This window comes from Myodes glareolus, chromosome 8, assembly GCF_982192425.1.
Source record: "Myodes glareolus chromosome 8, mMyoGla1.1, whole genome shotgun sequence".
NCBI classification, from domain to species: Eukaryota; Metazoa; Chordata; class Mammalia; order Rodentia; family Cricetidae; genus Myodes; species Myodes glareolus.
This window is the reverse complement of record NC_142033.1, coordinates 23,877,067-23,897,143: the sequence shown is the minus strand read 5'-3', so window position 1 is coordinate 23,897,143 and position 20,077 is coordinate 23,877,067. Positions and strand designations below refer to the sequence as shown.

Below are 20,077 nucleotides of genomic sequence, written 5' to 3'. Positions count from 1 at the left end.
GAGTCGCAACATGGTAAATTGAAAACAAGTTGAAGACTTCCGAAGTTGAACATCAAGGGCTGCATTTAGAGAAGGGAAATACACTTTCAACTCACACAGATCACAAAGTTGAAACCAAAGACATATTTTCAGCTTTTACACTTGCTTTCCTTATATGTAGCATTCCTTTGGGTAGTAACATCAAGCAGAATATTTCATTAAGAGAATGAAAATTGAAAACTATCTTTTCCACTGCAACGCCATTTTTCAGAGTTGCGCTCACATAATCTGCATTTGATCATGAGTTTACTTTGGCATTAGCGCCTAATAATAAAGATTCCAAGCACATAAAAATATGTGAGAAATTTTTCTGTGTTATTATAGGAAGTTGTCTCAGTTAAGTTCCTCAGAACACAGTTGCATAAAGATGATCTATAATAAATAAAGTTTACGAAAATATAAATGAATATATCTTCAAAAATTGGACATTGCTTACTACTCTGAAACACATTTAATACATAAAATTATGTGCTTACTCACTAGTATAACTTTTGATGGCACACTTACTCAACAACATACATAAAATAACATCATAACTTAATCTCTAGGACTGTCCTTTAAGGTAGATAGCATCCCCATTTCTTTATGCCAGTAAGGCTCAAGGTATTAAAAAAAAAGTAGCTGTATATTGACATAGATTTAGATAAAATGGCTTTACTTAAATACTCAGTGCATTAACTGTCCTTTCTTAGGACAACTCACTGTTTGGCTAGGGAACTGGAAACTGTATGCCAATATGAGAGTTAACTAGAATATTTCAGTAAGAGTTTTGGACCAAATAAGAGAAGTTTCTAGATTGTTGCAAACATCTTCATAGCTCTGGAAAAGCCAGAAGATGACTCTGGGGCAACTTGAGGAGTTATTGTGTGATATAATTTGTGGAATTTGACTAGGAGTTTGAAGGAGTTATAAAGGCAATAAAGGTGAGGTGTATATTTCAGAAGCTCTATAGTCAGTGCAGAATATAAAGTATATATCCTTCTTTTCATATAAATTATGAAAGAATTTTCATAGTTATGCTTTGACTGACATTTTTCTCTGTGACAGGAGTACTTGGGTCTCCAAGAAGGCACACATGAGCTCTGTTACAATGCTGCCTGTGCACTGATAGGGCAAGGCCAGCTGAACCAGGCCATGAAAATCCTACAGAAAGCTGGAGGTTGGGAGTTTTTAAAGCTTTCTAAAAGTACAGTATGGGATATATAACTTTAGACAGTCTCTAAAAATTCCATTTAATATTTATGGATTTATTAAATGGGAATAATTATCTCACTGGAGCAGTGCGAATTTTTGAAAATCTATCTCGTTGCTCATTGGGCACAGGTCCATTTCTATTAAGAAATTTAAATCATTTTTAAAATTTAAATTTTATCATCTTCATCAATGAGATGGATGAGAGTACCTCACAATGTAACTATGAAGATGCTATGAATTAAATCAGATAAAACTCATAATGGGTATTGTCCAAGTCAATGCTCAATGAGTATATAGCCACTTTACTTGTACCACTGTGTTCATTTGATTATTAATTCAATTGTTTTGTATATATTTATATACTTCCGAGTGTGTGTGTGTGTGTGTGTGAGAGAGAGAGAGAGAGCACGTGTGCATGCATGTGAATGCCATCTCAAATAAAGGTAATTGAGTAGATAATGCTGAGTAATAACTGCAAACTAAATGAATTATGACAAAACAGCTTGTAGAAAAATCATTTCTGGACCAATAGAGGACCAGTTAAATTCTTTACTGAGCAACTGATGATTTAGTAAAGTATTTGGCATCCTTCATCAAAAGTCATAGTACAAAAATGCATTCATAAAATGTTAACAATATTTAAATGGCATGCAAAACCTTGGTATTTCTGAATAAAAGCTGGATTTCCTGTAACTAAAAACTAATTAATCCATATGGATTTTTTGATGCTGTTGATGAGAACAGTTAATTACCAGTAGCACTTAACAAATTAAAAAAAAAAATACATAATCAGGACCTGAGAGACGACTTGTTGCTAAAGGCCAGGCTCACAACTAAAACAAAAATTACATAAATATCCAGAAGTAAATAATTTTATCTATTATTTTTGCTGTTTTACTGGTTACAATTTTTGTTTGTTCTCTGGAAGTGAATTCATGGTAAATGAATACAAAACTTATAAAATAAACATGGGTTTTCTACAGATCATCTTAAATAAAAGTCTACTAAAGTATAAGGAAATTTTCACCATTTGAGAAATTAATATTTCAGTTTGTTCAGTTCTTTTAGTGTAGAGACGATGACAATTTAAACAGATACTCATTATGTATATCACACATACACATGCACACACACACACACACACACCATGTCACTGTATGTACTCACTTTTGGTCACAACACCTTCTAGATGGATGATGTTCGGATGATCAAACTGTCCCATGATACTTGCTTCACCCAGGAAATCTCTGCGCTGCTTCTCAGTATATCCTACTTTAAGAGTTTTGATAGCCACAGGTAATTCTCTTTTTCCTGGTAGTTTCAAACGTCCGCTACAAACTTCACCAAATTCACCTTGTGATAAAGATAAAAAATACTGTGTAAACTCATTTAGAATTCTTATTCTAATAAAATTATGCATTAAGTTTCAGATGGAAGAAAATAAACTAAGGGTGAGATCAAGCCTCCACAGTATTATTAACAAAAGTAAATGTTATATTGGGAAATATCCTCCGTAGATGGCCAAAATCACTCTAGGCCTTACTAGCTTCATTCATTTAACTTGTACAATCCAAATAGCAAAATTAGGAAGATTTTTTTTTTTAAAAAAACCTGACCTTAATTCATTTTGTTTTACTTCTCTCATAGTCTGTCAGTACCTACTACTGATGAGAAAAAATCAAAGGGAACTAGGAAGATATTAGCTGGGTTATGTAAAGACATGTTCAAGTTGAATTGAACAAAGCAAATACTTTTCAGTATTACAGCTGCGTTGTACATATATATACACACTACTACATGGGCAACAATTCTTCACTGGGTCTCTCTGCTAAGAAGGTAGGCATCTGCTCCTTTATGAACTACACGGAAGTTCGAATTAAAAGGTGATCAGTCACATCAAACTTTGAGAGAAAGTCAGTTGCAAGAGGTTAAGAACCTTCTGTGTGAGATCAGGACATGGATGTATTACATTCTTAGCATAAGCAAAGCTGACAGCTCAGAATGGGACTGTCCTCTCACCTGCTCCGATGACTCTCTCAATGGTGATGCATGAAGCTTCGATCTCCTTGGCAAATTCATGGACAGCTTGATTGGGGTCTTCGTAGGTGTGCGGATCAATGTAGGTTCTCACCCCTGGCAGTTTAACTGTAACGATACATGGACGTTAATGGAGCAGAGGGGAAGTGCTTACTCATGCAGCAACTTGTCAACACTCAAGTGTGACTGCATTCCCTTACTTCTAAAAGGAGTTGAGTTGCAAGAAGAGGCTTTCTTCTGATTTATGACAGTTATGTACACAGCTATTTTACTTTTATAACTTATAAATATGGATGGTTCCCTACACAAGAAACGTGTATATGCTGGCATGTCTACATAACCATCTTTTAAAATACTGTTCAGACAGACTCAGATGTATATTGAGAACACTTTGATGATTGAAGAGGGAAAAAAAATAGTGACTCCTTTGTTGAATTGGTCTATAGGCTCATTTTTAGATATTGCAATAGAGTATTAATTCTGACCTTAAAGAACATATAAAACATGTGGTGCTGAAATAAAAAAGTAAAAGAAAAACAGAACTACATTTCATTCTGTCTATACCAAGAGATCCATATTTATTTTAGTCCAAGTTACCAATAATCATACCAGGATTGCACTTTAAAGATGGATAACATAGACACATAGCAGTGGGAAGTGGTCTCCCTGCTTTTCGTCAAATTAAATATGATCTCAGTAGAGGGACTAATGCAAAAGATATCTGTCTTCACTCATTTTTCAAATTTAATCATGTTGTATACACTAAATAACATGATTAAAGCACACTTATTCCTTAAGCTTATTAGTGAAACTGGATTTCATGCATTTGTTGAAATATGTGGCCCTTTTCAGGTCATTCCAAGCAAGCCTGATGACACAAAGGTTTTGCACACCAGGAAATTCCCATTGCAGTCCCGTAAAAGGAAGCGGTAGAGTAACCTTCATTCATTAGGCCTGATGGCATGATTTTATAATGGATTTCTACTCACTTCTCATGGAATGTGAAATTTACCTGGCATTTTGATTTGAACTACAGTAGCATTTTTAAGATAGCCAAGCATTTTTCTTTTAGTGATAATAAAGGAAAGATTGGGTTTTGAACTGAATAAACCATCCAGAGTTTGTTCAAGCCCTGGAGTTATAAATGCAAGAAATACTTGTTTGTTTTATTCATTATAGATTTGGTAAATTATTACAAATTGTCTAACCTGAGCAGCAATCAGAATGATAATAAAGCCTCCTGTTTTTATTTTGCACAATTTGCTTACTGTGCCCATTATGAAAGTGCATCTTTTCCTCTTCTGGATCCTGCTTGGCTTTGCTGTAGCCACACCGCCTAGAACAAAGTGAGCCACAGTTAGCCACATCTAAAAATAGTGAATCTATTACATAACCCACGGAGCAATGAATGCTATTGAATTTTCTCAAACCCAGAGCCAAGTTCCATACCAGTAATAAAAATTAGACCAACACTAATTTGGAATGGAACTCACTTTTGTAGCTGCTATTTTAGATGCTCAACAAATAATGTTCTCTAGATTCTACTGTCTAAGCCATCTAAATCTATATTTAAGGTTATTTCCCCATACCACACTCTAGTCCTCTTCTCTTCTCTTCTTCAGTTATTTCTAGCCAATTTGCCACTGCCTTTTCCAGTCTTGACTGCTTAACATTTTTCACTGGTTCGATATTCTTCTGAAACATTTTGGTTTTTTCCTTCCTTCTTTCCTTCCTTTCTTCTTTCCTTCCTTCCTTCCTTCCTTCCTTCCTTCCTTCCTTCCTTCCTTTCCTTCTTTCTTTTTTCTTCTTTCCTTTATCTCTCTCTTTTTTCTTTCTTTCCTTGCTTCTTCATTTTTGTTTCCTTCCCACTTCTTTGTTCCTTTACTATAGCTTCTTCAGCAACTCTTTTCAATCATGTATATTCAGAATACTCTGTAATTCATCAGAAACCTGTCTTGCCTCTTACCTTCATCCCTCACATCATAGTCTCTGGTCTTTCTTAACTAGCCAATAATTTGGAAGGTTTTGAAAACTAATCTCATTCTGACATCATTTACAGTTCACAAATGATAACTTCTAATTTGGTGATTACATACTGTTTTTAATTATTAAATTGACTAAGATCCTTTTTTTTGATGCCTCTTTCTTTTCTCTATGCTTATGAATGGATATTTTCTAAAATCCCAAGCAAAGATATTTGCTATTCTTTTTTTCCTATTTAATCATTTACATCCTTTTCTATAAAAGCTTTGAGTTAATTTCTTGGAAAAGTCTATTCTTACCTCTCAAATATTGATTTTATTGAGATGTTCTAGCACCTAACAAATAAACTTTCATTTTTCAACAATTTTCATTCTGTATTCTGTGACTTTCTCTAGTATGACCATTTTCCTAAAAAAAAAAATTGAGCAATTTTTTATGCTCTTTAATTGTTAAATCCCAAGTTCTATACAATATGCACCCTAAGGCCTGTCTCCACAGAACCTCAACCACTGCATCAATAATGCCTTTGTATTTATTATCTGGAAGTCTGTGCCTTCAGAACAATGTCTATCTATTCTATAGCTTATTTCCTAAAGTATATTAACTATTTTTTTATTTTTATTTTTGATTTTTTTTACAGGTTCTTTCTGTGGATACCAAGTTATCCTGGACTCACTTTGTAGCCCAAACTGGTATCTAACTCACAGATATCCTCCTGCTTATTCATTCAGAGTGTTAGGAATAAAGACATGTACCACCTTCTGCTGACTCTCCAAATCATACTAGATTATTTTATTTCCAAAGCATATGACTTAACATGTTCTTTTATTGCATAATCTTACTACTCAAAGCCTTTAATAAAATAATAAATATTGACTATATCTTGCATCCGTTGCTATATTTTATTTTTGTCCTACTACAGAATAACTGAAAGCTCTGCGTGCTTTCATATATTTGAACTTACTTGTCTTCTTTAAAGTATATTCTTTCTAACAATGTCCAAATATTGTTCTTTTTTCAAATTTTGATTTATATATTTTCCCCAAAACTTAAATTCCAGGAAATTCTACTTCTCACAATGTGAATCTTGTACTATAGTGCTATACACTCATTTTAGTTTATTTTTCCTTCAGGATTTGTCAGCTACTTACTAGACAGGAACTAGTATTTATTTACAAATTTCATCAGTGGCCTAGTGTCTGATTCGGAGTTGGCATTCAACATAATTTACATAGATGAATGAGTAAATGAACGACTGGATGACTGTTTGATTGTGCCTACAAGATGACAGGTATTTGGAAGATGAGTATGTTGATGAATGCTGAGTTGATGTGATACATGATTTACCATATAACATTAAACAGTCAGAAAAAAATGAAAATATTTAAATTATTTTTCGTGAAACTCAAAGGAAGTTATTTTACTATTCATAATATCCCACAAAAATTGAATTCATTAAATACAAAAGTTTCATTCATTGCTGCATTAAGAAAATGCAACCAGAATGACTAAATATTTCATTACAAATTTAGTTGATGATTATTGTATGTATAAGTAAAATGTCAAATAAAGCTTTACCAGGGTTGCACTTTGGTTTTGTAATGGGAATATTTAAAATGATTCATATATTTTAATATAAAAACAATTCAGAGTCTGTTTTGTGGTTTCCTAGTGGCTATTCAAACAGATATAACAAAATGCTAAACACAATACATATTAATACCACCTTTTTAAAAGTACAACATTGTTGTGTTATGTACCTGGAAATTAAATAGTATAATACACCTGACATAATTTTTGGAGAACTTAAAGTAATAATTAAAATATATTATTTTTAGAAAAGGAAAATACACCTGAGAGATTTGGTGTATTTTAAATACTATTACTAACACTTGATATATTTCTTATTCAAGAGCTCTTGAGCCATGTATCCCCTCGCCTCATTGAGATAGATAGAAAAGTGTAGACACAAACACACAAAATTGTACTGAAATAGAATTTTGTCTATTCCAGGTAATATGTGCTATTTCACTTAATTGTTCCTAGTTTTCAAGGAATTGCGTGTTTCTTTTCATCTCTAGTGTAAGTGACTCAGGAAAGCAGTTACTGCTGTATCTTATCAACAGTGCTCTAAACACAATCACATCAATTTATCCTGAGGTTTGCGTTATCTAAGTAATCCTGGCAAAAAGCTGTGGCAGGAATTCTAAGAAAACCTAAAAGACTTAAGAATCTTTATAGTTTAACTTGGCATTCAATCATCCATTTCCACTCTCGAAACTCCCACTTGAAAAGTAGACACATAAAAAACAACCTGCCAAAACTGCATTTTCAATAATATTTATCATTAAATAAGTCTTACAGATATTTAAAATGAAAATAAAACTTTAGATCTCATCTGAAAAATATTTCGGGAACACATTGGTGAGGAACAGTTAACATTTTACTACTGGAAGTGAAAGTCGGGGGATGATACAAATGGGGTTATTCTAGGCTATGTATATCTAGAGCTCTGTAACATACATTGCATGTCACATAAGCACATAAAAGTACGTTCTGAAACCCCTACAGCATCATTAAAAGAAGCTTCAACAAGACAGAGCCAGTCAAGTGCGGCAGGCAGAGGCGGGCACTCAAGTAGTAGTTCAGCCTCATTAGCAAAACTTTGCATAGAAGCATGTTCAGTCAATAGCATCTTTTCTACCTGTTCCAAATGCATAATTTTCACTAGTCAAATAGTCAATGAAGATGTCACTCTACACATAAACTGTTCTTCCTATGTGCCAAAAATGTTATTTTTTCTTGAAATGAGAAGACACTCTTTATTTTCCTTCATATTACTATTTTATCAAGCTTCGAAATGATTTCCTTAGTAATATATGAAGTGTTTGTTTTGACAGGAACTAGCTGATCATGTATTCTCTTGCTTTCAAGAAAAAAAATATTCTATTTCTGTAACCAAAGCTATTATGTAGTCACATTTATTAATTAGTGCTCATTAAAAGTCCCAGAGAGGTGCTTGACATATAAATATAGTCAAGACTTTATATAATTTTAGAAATCAAATCATTGTTTTCCTTACTCATTCTAATAGTCAAGATTATATACCCTTGGTAATAGGTATAGTGATTTTGAAAATTTGATTCTAGCCATTAGATCTCTAGTTGGACTTTAGAAAACCCATAACCCATGAAGAGACTAAGCACTCATCTATGTAAGGATGAAGGTGTTAAAGAATATTTTTTCTAGGTATAAATTAATAAATTTGGATTATAAGTATAAGGCACTCCAGAGTACCAAGCAATACACTGGTACAAGGAATTATTAATGTCTATGTTGTGGCTAATGAGGAAATGGGTTGGTGAATGGAATAGCGAAGAAAAAATACAAATTCTGGCTCCAACAACACCTTTCACACAATAAGGGTATCCTATTTTCTTAATCTAGAGTGATACATTATGAATATTTTTTTCAAATTGACAAATGTTGCATGGAATACAGTAGTGTAAGGAGGAATAATTTTGGATTCTGATTTCTTTAAATGATTGAGGATGTGTACAATTGTTTTGCAAGTTAACTATAATGTGCTTTTGTTGAACTTTATGTCAAAACTTTCAAAAACTCAACAATTTACAGACGTCTTAGCATTTATGTCTTCCTCAGGGAAACTGCAAAACATAGTCTTCTAAAGTCAGGTGTCACTATATAATCCCTTCTGTCCTGAAATTTGCTAGGATAACGAAATGCCCCCCAAATCACAAAGATCCACTAACCACTTCCTCCCAGGTGCTGAAATTAAAGTCTGCCCACCACACCAATATAAAGTAGTCTTTCTTAAAGCACACCACTGTGTACCACCACAGTACTTTTTTCCTGACATAATACTGACCCTAACCTTTGTATAATATTCAATTTAGAAAAATTTATGGCTGCAATCATAAAAAGGTTAAGGCACATCATTTGAGTAATTTTTTTTTTTGAATTTTGTACTTAGGAGTCTATCCAATTAAGTCAGGCATTTGGATGCATGCATTAAGTCTCAGCACATGAGATTATGAAGCAGGAGGAACTCAGTCAGTCCCAGTCACCCGGGGTACATAATTCCTTCCAGGTCAGTCTGCACTGCAGAGTAGGACTATTCCAGTGGGCAGAGTTGGGAACATACGATGAAGAGTTTTATCAACTTAAACAGAAGTTTTACTTAAAAATTCAATATATCTACTAAACACTGGATGGGTACATTTTGTTTTATGGGATAACATTTTTCAATAAGTGTATGGTAAGGGTATGAAAGAGTGCATGTAAATGGTTTATTGGACGTTTAGGTTGTCTTACTAGCCGAACATTATGAATCCCATCCATATTATTTTCACATAAATACAAGGAAACTCTGACACCAAGATTTCTATAGATAGGGACAAGCGAACTGCAAACACAATTCATCGAAATACCTCATTTTTACCTCTCAGGAGAAATGTTTCTACATGGGAAATTAGTCTTGGTAACTATGGGAATGGCACAATGAATAATTTATCAAAAGGGCCTTTGCAAACGTATCTGAGAATTTATGTGTTTTGTTAACTTCACCAAAATACTTTTCTGTTATTACTTATAATAGAAAACTGAAAACATTCATATTTTAAATAATCTAAAGACTACTTTTAATCTATTCTCACTGTTGAATTCAAATTTAATTCACTTAGAATTTTAATATAACAATACATTCATAATGTCTGATATAGGAGGATTGTTTTCACATTTATACAAGGCTTACACACCTATTCCAAGAAGTTTGTCGTTAATATATGAGAAAGAAGGTAGTTGTGTTCAAGAGTTAAGATGAGGATTTATCAAAGAATTCATGATCAATTCAGATTTAAATGTGTGAGCCCCATTTCCACACACACGAATTTTACTAATGAGCAAAAATCAGTTATTTTTAATAATGTTAAATTACTACATTGATTGTCAGTGTAGTGATTTAAAATGTCACCCTTGACTCAGAGGCTAATGCCTTTGCTGCTCTTCTGGACAAACTATTGATTTTCCAGAACTCATTGGGTCACACACATCCACCGTAACTCCAGCTCCGGAGCATCCAATTCCCTCCTCTGGCCTCCATGGCCACCTGCACATACCTTCTCAAAGCCACATTCAGACACACACAATATAGATAAAATAAAAATTAAAAAATATATTTTTAATAAAACTGCAATATAATCCTCCATAAAGCACTTATACTGACTTTTATTGAAAATTTTGACTACAAATAAAAAATAATACAAAAATGCAAAGATTGGGGCTATAACCCACAAAAGAAATGTCTATCTTACTTTACTATCTAGTTCACTATGCTGTAGGAGTCCCTCCAAATGAAAGACTAGAGTTCTACTGTCTCTCCTAACTAAAATTATTAAAAGTATAAGATGACTACATATTTATATTTTGTTTTGTTTACAAATAATTAAGGTTATCCTACTTGAACATTAAGACTTAAATATATATTTATTCAGTGTTATCAAAATAGGAATATCACTTCAAATATAAGAAATAATTCTATTCCATTTTAATTACATCGTATTTTCTCATCACTGTCACATGTATCCATGATAATTATGATGATAGAAGACTGTGGTCACACTATGGACATTCCATGGTTCTGGGAGACAGAATAGGTGATTTTACTTGGACAGAAGTAGCATTGTACTTCCACGCATGATATGGATTTTGTTGAATGGAACAACAAAACAGTGACATGTTAAATGTGACAGATGCTGTACTCCATGGAATTCCTACTTCAAATCAGAACCACTGGAAAGCCTTTTAGAAGAAGCACAGACCTTGACAGATACCTCTACTCTGCTCGCAGTATTTGATTTAAAATGATCCATTATTTAATAATTACTTAGGAGGTTCTGTTTGGGAATGAGGTCCATCTACACTTGTCAACTTTAAAGTGTAGCTGGTTTACTAACTGGTAAGATATACAGAGATGGAGAGAGTAAGGAAATGCTGAAGGTAGAACGTAGAGGTGGACATAACCCAGGAGTAAGGCGGGAGGGAACACTAACCATATTAGGCTTGGATGCGCAACAGCGCACAGGGAAGAAGCCCTTCCACAGCCACACTCGCAGCAACTGAAAAGCAAACAAGAGAGCCCAAGATAAGGAAGCAATCCCACTCCCTCAGAGCAGCATAAAGACACTGTGGGTTTCCCTCAGTTGTCTGCTTTACTTTTCCAAGACATAAATTCCTACACATATACAATCAATTTTTTTTCAAGGTTGACTTAAGACATCTCTCAGAACAAGAAGTGAAGAGCTGTTCCAAGTAGCTACTTTTACTTTACTTAAAACTGTTATTCAGTAGGAAACATAATGAGCCAATATGTTTGAATTGATTGTATTCGGTTACTATATGTTTGAATTGATTGTATTCAGTTACTATAACATGCAAACAAGGATATGCAAAATTAAATGATTTTTATGAATTTCTTCAAAGTTATATTTTGAAGACATGAGTAGCTGTTTATTGACAGTTTTTGTAGGTAGCCTCCAGTTTCGAGTGAGAACAAGGTCTTTCCCTTTCAATTCACTAATAATTTTGTCAGTGAAATTGCTTATCAAAGACTATTGAAAATGTCATGCTGGCAACCTTAAAATAACTTTTGGAAGACCATCAATTTTAATTTCCATTTTTGGATGTTGAAAATTCAATCCTAACTGTATAATGTCAGATTATATCAATATAAAAATAAATTATAGAGAGTGAATGCATTTCTGGGGTTATTGCAACACTCAAAATTTCTTTTAATTTTCCAAATAGTGATAGAAAAATGACCAAAAATATGAAGTAAATTGTTTAATATGATGCATTTTATTGGTAGAAACCATGTAAACTTATGGCAGAATGCAGCAAAGAAGTGATTTAGTGCTTCAATGCACTCACTTTCATTTATTTTTATGAACAGCATTTTTTAGTATTTTTCTGGAGACCTGTAATGGAACTCGGTGATGGTATCATATACCAGCCAATCCAAGCTTATGACTAAAATCTTTCTGCTTTGAGTCTTACTTGAAATGTATCTATTGTATTTTATATGAAATTTAGAAAGGAAAATAAAGACAATCTCAAATATATTTCCAAATGCCTATGAAATAACCCCAATGGATTTTCCCCACAAGAATATTCAGATTCATATGTTTTATTTTCTCCTCTCTTTCCCTTCTTTTCTCTCTCAAAGCATCATGATACTTTAATAGCAAGCATTGATAAATGTCTCAGTATTTGGCTATCACTTGATAAGAAAACTGATACTGTAACAATTCTTTTTAATGTAAATATCCATATATTTTTATAATGAGCTCACTATATTTACATAAAATCACAGTTATACCAAAAAATTAAAGTACTTCCTTCTTTGGCCAGATTTTAATGTCTTTGTATTTACATCAATGTTCTGAGATAGCTTCATCCCATCTCAATGATGAGGAAACTAAGCTGCTGGGTGCCTAAGTTATTCCAAAGCAAATATTCATTTATGGAATACCCAAAACTCAGAACATGTTGGTGTATCCACTCTTCCTATTCCTGCCTAGAATGCCACACAGTCTTCCAGTGCAGTGACGAGAATCTCTTCTATTTTACTGCCTTGTGTTACTACTCAGATTACAGGTATAAGAATACTGCTTCAGGGCCCAGGCCAGTCTATCAGCCCTACTCAAGTATTGTTTTACTGAAAACTGTCACCTTCACTGTGGCTCTTTTTTTGAATTTTATTTTGCTAGTGCAAAATAGAGTGTTATAGAGACTTATGTAGTGATATTTATTTTCTATTTGAATAAATAAGGCTTGCCCGAAGATCAGAAAAGTAAAATAGCCACTCTGGGCAGCTTTATAGACCAGGCAGCAATGACACACATCTTTAATCCCAGTAGCCACACTAGCTTGCTATAGAAACCAGGTAGTAGTGGTACACGCCCTTAATCTCAGAACTAGAGAGGATTATAGAACAGGAGGAGACAGATGTCAGTCTCTTTCTGATGTTCCCTGGAGGCAGGATCATCATTTTGTACTGAGGTTGAGATAAAAACCAGTGACTGGTTTTGTTTTTCTGGTCTTCAGGTTGAACTGTAATATCTGTCTCTGAGGTTTTACTCAAAGTGCTTCACACTACAGATTTAATTACTACAAAGTGAACAATATTGTCTTGGCTTTGTAAATTTTTAGAGTGCTGGTTTCTGAGGATGATGACAATTTCTACATTCTCTTGCTTTTACATTCAAAATTTAAATTCAGTAATATTATCATATAATTGCTGTTAACAATACAATTACAATATTTACATATATTTGCTAATAAAGGATTGTTTATAAGCACTAATTTTACATATACAGTACAACTCAGCAAATAAAACTAAATAGCAATTAACTGAAGCAATGATATTCAGTTAATTTTAGTGGACAAATGACGACGTAATTTCTCCCTAATCTACAACTATCTCAATAAAAAAGGTTAATAAACATACTTAGAATGCTTAAGAATGCTTCAACAGCCAAATGTGATTGGACAACATTAAAAATCAGAGTTCAAATAATAACAACATCAACAACAATTATGTCGTGATCCTAGCAATAGCAGAAAAGTTTTATTCAATGCTCTTAGGTATAAAACTATAAGTATTATTATGTAATGAATTAGAAGAAATACCTCTCTTTACTACTCGATCTTTTCTACCCCCATGCAGTTCACTATAATTAAAACATAATCTATAAATTGTATTCCTGAAAATCACAATTCATTTCAGCCATCATTATAATTTTATTTTGTTTTAGATACATCTAATAAAATAATTAAAGATACAGAAAACATGTACACAGGTTTCCTGGAATCATTGCTTCAAATATTTGACTTGTTTTAAGATGGAAGAATAGATTGATGGGTAACAAAGTTACACTCTCTGTATCTAGGCAACGGGTATGAAACAGTGATAATAACAAGTACTAGTTCACAGGTTTCTTTCAAAATAGAGTGAGTGAGAAGATATGTAAATAGGACTTTGATACACTGGGAATTCACTGGGACAAAGTAAATATAATTAATTTTAGCAATATCATAATTAATGTAAAAAGATTTTTATAAAAGAATAATTCATTACTTTTCATGATTCATATACTCTTTCCATATTAAGTAGTCCCATTATCATATAATTGAATACTTTTTAACTACATGCAGACAGATACAGAGAATGGTCAGTGTAATTTTTTAAATTTCTACAAAAAACATTTTCTAAGGATTTAAAAATGAAAGCTTTCTTGTATTCACATTATTAAAAGAGTTGAGGTTTTGTTTATATACATATTTGAAGCACATAAATAACTAACATAACTCCATAAACTAGCCTCTTAAAATAAATTCATAGAAGTTTGTCACAAGGACACTACCACCAGGTGGTAGAAAAACATATGTTTTCTTATTCAATAAATATTCCAGAAAAGGCAGGTTGGAATTCAAGTCCTTAAGATGGTTTAGAAATTGAAAGTCAAATGTGCTGGAAATTGCAGCCAATAAAATCTCTGAGAGCAATGCCTGAGCATAGGGACATCACCATTCCTGGCAGTTCTTAGCACGTGGAACCCTACAAGTAACTACTGGCAGCTATAGCAAGGTGATGAATTTCCCATACATATATACATGGTGTGTGGGTGTGTGTGTGCGCGCATGCGTGTGGGCGTGTGTGTGTGTGTGTGTGTGTGTGTGTGTGTGTGTGTGTGGAGAGAGAGAGCAATTTCATGCACACCTGTGCCCGTGTGAGCAAAATAATCTTGCTGCCATAGTAGCAGGTGATTATATATCCTCAAGGGAGGAGGTCCTCAAGACACTAGATCAGAAAAACAAGACTAGAGACTACGAATGACTAAACACATAAATTCTCAAATAAGAGATCATAAGAAAAACAAAGACAGCAAAAGAGTCAAGATCACAAAACAATTGTTGGACAGCAACAGTTTTCAGCTTAGTCGTAAAATAAAAAAAAGATTGAATCATTTGCTCTTTAAGAGTGACTCCACAGTGAGTAGCAGTGCTCTGTCCTGGGGCAAACAGAGAGAATCTAGTGCAATTATCAGATAGATGGCACCCTGCTCACTCTCAGTAGTGTTCACATCTTTAATTTTTTGTTGAGATGAGATAATAAACTAGGAAGACACTATCCCAGGTCACTCTGATGACCAGCAGTATCTGGCAGTCTTGGTACTAGAATCCTAAATATTGGATAAAAAAAAAGTACTTTGCGTTCAGAATGTCTGCGCCACTATTGCTATATATAGTATGTATTTGAGAATTGTCTTCTAAGATTGGCCTTAGAACTAGCTATGAAATTAAAAGGTCAACACCATGCACCTCTTTAATTACCACTGTACTGGATGTAAGGATCCTCCCCTCTCGCCCCACTTTGTTGTTTAACTCTTTGTATCACATTATTTCAAACATTCTGATTTTCTTAACCTACTCTGACAGCTTAAGAAGTTTCACGAAAACTTTTGTTACAGAGAGCTCTCTTCCCATTCAGGACTGTTTAAAAAAAAACACCAAAACAAACTTATATAGTGTAGCTTGTACTGTAATCAAACAAATTTTGTTTTGTTGTAAAACGTTAAAAGAACATGACCTAGTTTGTTTCTGTTGCTGTGATGAAGCAAATATAAAAATGAATTCAGTGAGGAAAGGGTTTGTTTGTGATCATAGTTCACAGTCCATCGTTAATGGAAGTCATGGTAGGGAGTAAAGACAGGAGGAACTTGGAGGTGGGAACTTAAACAGAGACCGTGTAGGAACACTGTTGGCTGGCTTTCACCTCATGGCTTGAGAGGGTGTTTTTTGGTAGAACTCAGTATAATGGTACCACCTAAAGGGGCTGGATCATTTCACATAAATATCAAGAAAATGCTGCATAAATCCAACACTCATCCTGATAAATGCAATACCTCAATCTATACTCCCTCCATCCAGGTTATATAAAGTTGGCAATAACTAAACGTCAAAGAAGGATCCCTTAAGCACCTAAGCTTCATTATATTATGGATGTGTATATGACAGAGATTATATCATGAAAACTGAGGTAAAATGAATTATTCACAATTTTGTATTTGTGAAGTCATGAATCTGCTTTTACAAATTTACAAATTTGCAAATATAAACAAAATTAAGAATTTTAAATGGGGATTCAAAGAGCACTCAATTTATTACAATGAAAATCATTATTTGAACCAAGGAACGACAGTGTATTCTACATGAAAGGAAAGAAAACAGTATTTGGGCAAAGAGGACTTTACACTAAACTTCAATATCTTTATTTCTATTTTTGACAGCTATACAAACATGCTAAGTCTCCAATTATTTCATTTAATCATTCAAATGATCTAGAATTCGTTAAGATAGGATGATTTCCTCCATTCTACAAAGAAAGGCCAACAGGTCAGGACATGTTATTTGCTTATTTACATTTAATTTCCCCAGATGCCTGCTTATAAATAAATAACTCCGTGGAAAATGAAAAAAAAACTTTTACTAAAAGGATTTTACTGAACATTCTGTGTATAATTTTTTATTTAAGAACATATTAGAACTGCAATGACTATTATAAAATATCCTGTAAACTTTTGAGATAGTGATAGAGCAGGCATTATCATTGCATGCAAACATTCATGGAAGTGTTTTGTTCACTTTTACAATACAAAAATTATAAACAGGAGAAATTATTTTAGGAAAGAAAACCCTAAAAATTAAATAACAAAACCCAAAGACCAAATGTTATCTTACCACAACAAATGAGGAACCTCATGAGAAAACAAAAATATCAGTATTGTTTTTACCACAGTTAAGAGTTTTCAGATTCTGTACAGGTTAAAAGGTTTTGATGCAATACTTAGTCAATTCAAATACTTTGTATTGAATTATGAGCTTGTCTTACAATGGTCTTGGAAGAATTTATTTAATGAATGAAAGGAATTATGTATAATTAGCATATTAATTATCTGCTTGTTAATAAAAATCTTCTAAAGTACATGGGTGTACTTATGAGCAATTTGTTTCCTTGTAGGTACTTCAAATAATCTCTTGCAATTTGTTTACAATGTTAATTTACAATGTTCAAAAATGAAGTGGGACATTTCTATATAACTATAAATGCTCTTATACCTCTTAAGAATTCAAACAAGATATTGCCTAATGTGCATATATAGAGGTTTCAGTTAATTGTAAGATTAGTGTTATTGAAGTTTCCTTTGTGCTTTTATATTTTCAATGCCAGTTACTTGAATATTTTGGCTTTGTATTTCACAAAAATACATAGCTATAGAATTATATTTGTTTTTCCTTTTTAGTTGCTGGACCACAAACTTAAAGTTACCTGAAAACAAATTTCAGTTTCCTTTATGTGCCTTCTAAGAGCTACTCTGCAAAAAATGTTAAATATTTTCACAAGAAAGTTGTTTTTTAACTTTCTTCAAAGTCAGAATATAGCAGAACACATATAATTCATACATATACAACACACACACATATATATGTATATTTAAGACCAATTCTATAAGTTAATTAACTTAGGTGAACTTTCTTCTTTGCATAACTATTTTCTGAAATTATGGAAGGCCTGGATATGATATTAGTATGTATTCAAATGCAGGGTGGAAACCTATAAAAATGCTCACAGAAATGGAGTGCATCACCACCTTTCTACCCCTTTCACTCGTGCCAATGTTAGTAGAACAATAAAATCCTAAAGAGAACATTTATTAAAAGTTTTACTATTTTTATCCTAGACAGAAGTAATAGAGATAAATAAACACAACACACAAATTCCTGACTATAGGCAAGCTTGTTCTGCAGTTTGAAAGTGTGGATTTTACTGTCTCACTGTTGAATGTGTACTTTCTTTTAGAATGCCCAGTTATAGCCATACATAATGTCTGTCAATTGATCGGAATAATGACATTCCGGGGCTTCCACTCCTTTCTATATCATTGACATGCGCAATTGAATGTCTTTTTCTCATTGTTTGCTTTAAAATAAAAAGAGAGACATGAGAAAACAACATGATCAATCTATTAAGTACTTTAAAATTTGAAATATTTAATCTTTATCCATAACAAATGCAATGCATATTATATTGGTAAATTGTCCCATGTTGTTGGAACTCAACAAGAAGTTAGCTTTTGGAACAGGGTTGCCACCTTACCACCTTTTCGGACCTAACTGTATTAGTCTCAACATATCTCTGTGGTGTGATGTCGGACTATTTCCCTAACACTGTGATTGGGAAGGAAGAGAACAATGGAACAGCCCAAGAAAACACACATTAAGAGTGGTTCTGAACCTTCCTAATACTTTGACCTTTTAACCCAGTTCCTTATGCTATGTTGACCCCCAACCATAAAATTATTTTGTTGCTACTTCATAAGTATAATTTTGCTGCTGTTAGAAATCTTAATGTAAATATCTGATATGTAGTCCAAGGAGTCAAGACCTCTGGTTTAGAATCACTGAACTGAAAGGTATATCAGTTCCATTTGATGTTATTATTGTTTATCTTGTATGTAAACAAATAAAAATGCTTACAATGGGAAAAGAAGCTGAACATTTAACCATAAAGTCAGAAACTTCAGCTTCCCCACTTGAGTTCTCCTTAATGATATGAGTGGCCAGCTTGACTGTCATATGCCTACCTGCTGCTGTTGTTGTTGGTTCTACTACTTAGAAGTGTTATTAAGGATATGCTTTGTTCTGTCTCGGGACCTCTTTATTGGGAACTCCGGGTGGCTGTCTTGACAAGATTTCAACACTTGATTTGATGATGCATTGTTATCTACCTCTGTCTGTCCAGCCATACATCCATCTATCCATGCATTCTATCTATCTCTCTGTTGTGGTTTTTTTCCCCCTTTGGCTTTTGTATACTTATTAAATTTGCTTATTTGAATTTCAAAAGAAAGACAGATACTGTAGATAACTTTTCAGATATTACAAACTGAATAAAACAGAAAGATGATATACACCATGGAAGCAGTATTCTTGTTTGGCATCACAACGAAAACATAATATGGTTTCTTGTGTCACTTTGAAAATGTAATAGTTCAGAAAGATATGCATATGTGGATGTGAGAATTAACTACTTTATATTTTAAAAATGTGTTTGTATATGAGAAAATATACAATTTGTGAAGAAGGAATAGAGGAAGATGATTTTAGCCATTTCTGAAGGGAAGCCAAACCATGGGAAAACAATTGAGACTTCCATAATAATCACCACAAAGAGTCAAAGTTTCTCTAAATAACTGCTGTTTTCTTTAGTTTTGCCTTCACTAACTTCCAACTTGTAGATGACTAGAGGCAGCCAAACTACCTAGAAAGCCCTGTGTCGATTATTCCATTTAACCATTCCCGTGCCATCAATTCCTACTTGGGACATACGTGAAAGATTTCAAAACCCCCTTTTTCATGTATAAAGCTACTGCACTATCATCCTGTTTGCCCTTGAGTCTCTCTGTCAAAGGCAAATGATGTTAGTTTAATCACTTCTTATCAAATATCTTTTTAAAAAATTTACTGACTCTGACTTAGCTTCTATTAAAGTGTTTCCAGTTTATTTTTACTGAAGAAGCAATCTTTGGTTGTTCAGTAAAAAAACCACGAATTCAAATTTTCAGTTGGCTATATATTTACATTTTCTTCTGAACAAGAACTAGAGCATTAACATATAGCCTACTTTAAGCAGGGGGTTTTATTTTATTTATTTACTATGTAGCAAAGTGATACCCACACTGAA

The 20,077-nt window shown here is 33.2% G+C and overlaps 1 protein-coding gene across 18 annotated transcripts in view; it reads right to left on the bottom strand.

Annotated features, from left to right (window-relative positions):
- Positions 1 to 20,077, bottom strand: part of Epha5 (EPH receptor A5) — a 307,513-nt gene that overhangs the window by 38,882 nt on the left and 248,554 nt on the right. For 6 of the 18 annotated variants that reach the window (XM_048446303.3, XM_048446302.3, XM_085691712.2 and 3 more), the window contains 4 exons: positions 11,325 to 11,390; positions 4,539 to 4,606; positions 3,253 to 3,378; positions 2,401 to 2,586 (listed from right to left, as the gene is read on the bottom strand). In XM_048446303.3, coding sequence (XP_048302260.2) covers positions 2,401 to 2,586; positions 3,253 to 3,378; positions 4,539 to 4,606; positions 11,325 to 11,390 — 446 coding nt within the window. Of the gene's footprint in view, positions 1 to 2,400; positions 2,587 to 3,252; positions 3,379 to 4,478; positions 4,607 to 11,324; positions 11,391 to 20,077 lie in introns of all 18 variants that reach the window. The other 12 variants (XM_048446306.3, XM_048446305.3, XM_085691711.2 and 9 more) reach the window with 3 other exon arrangements.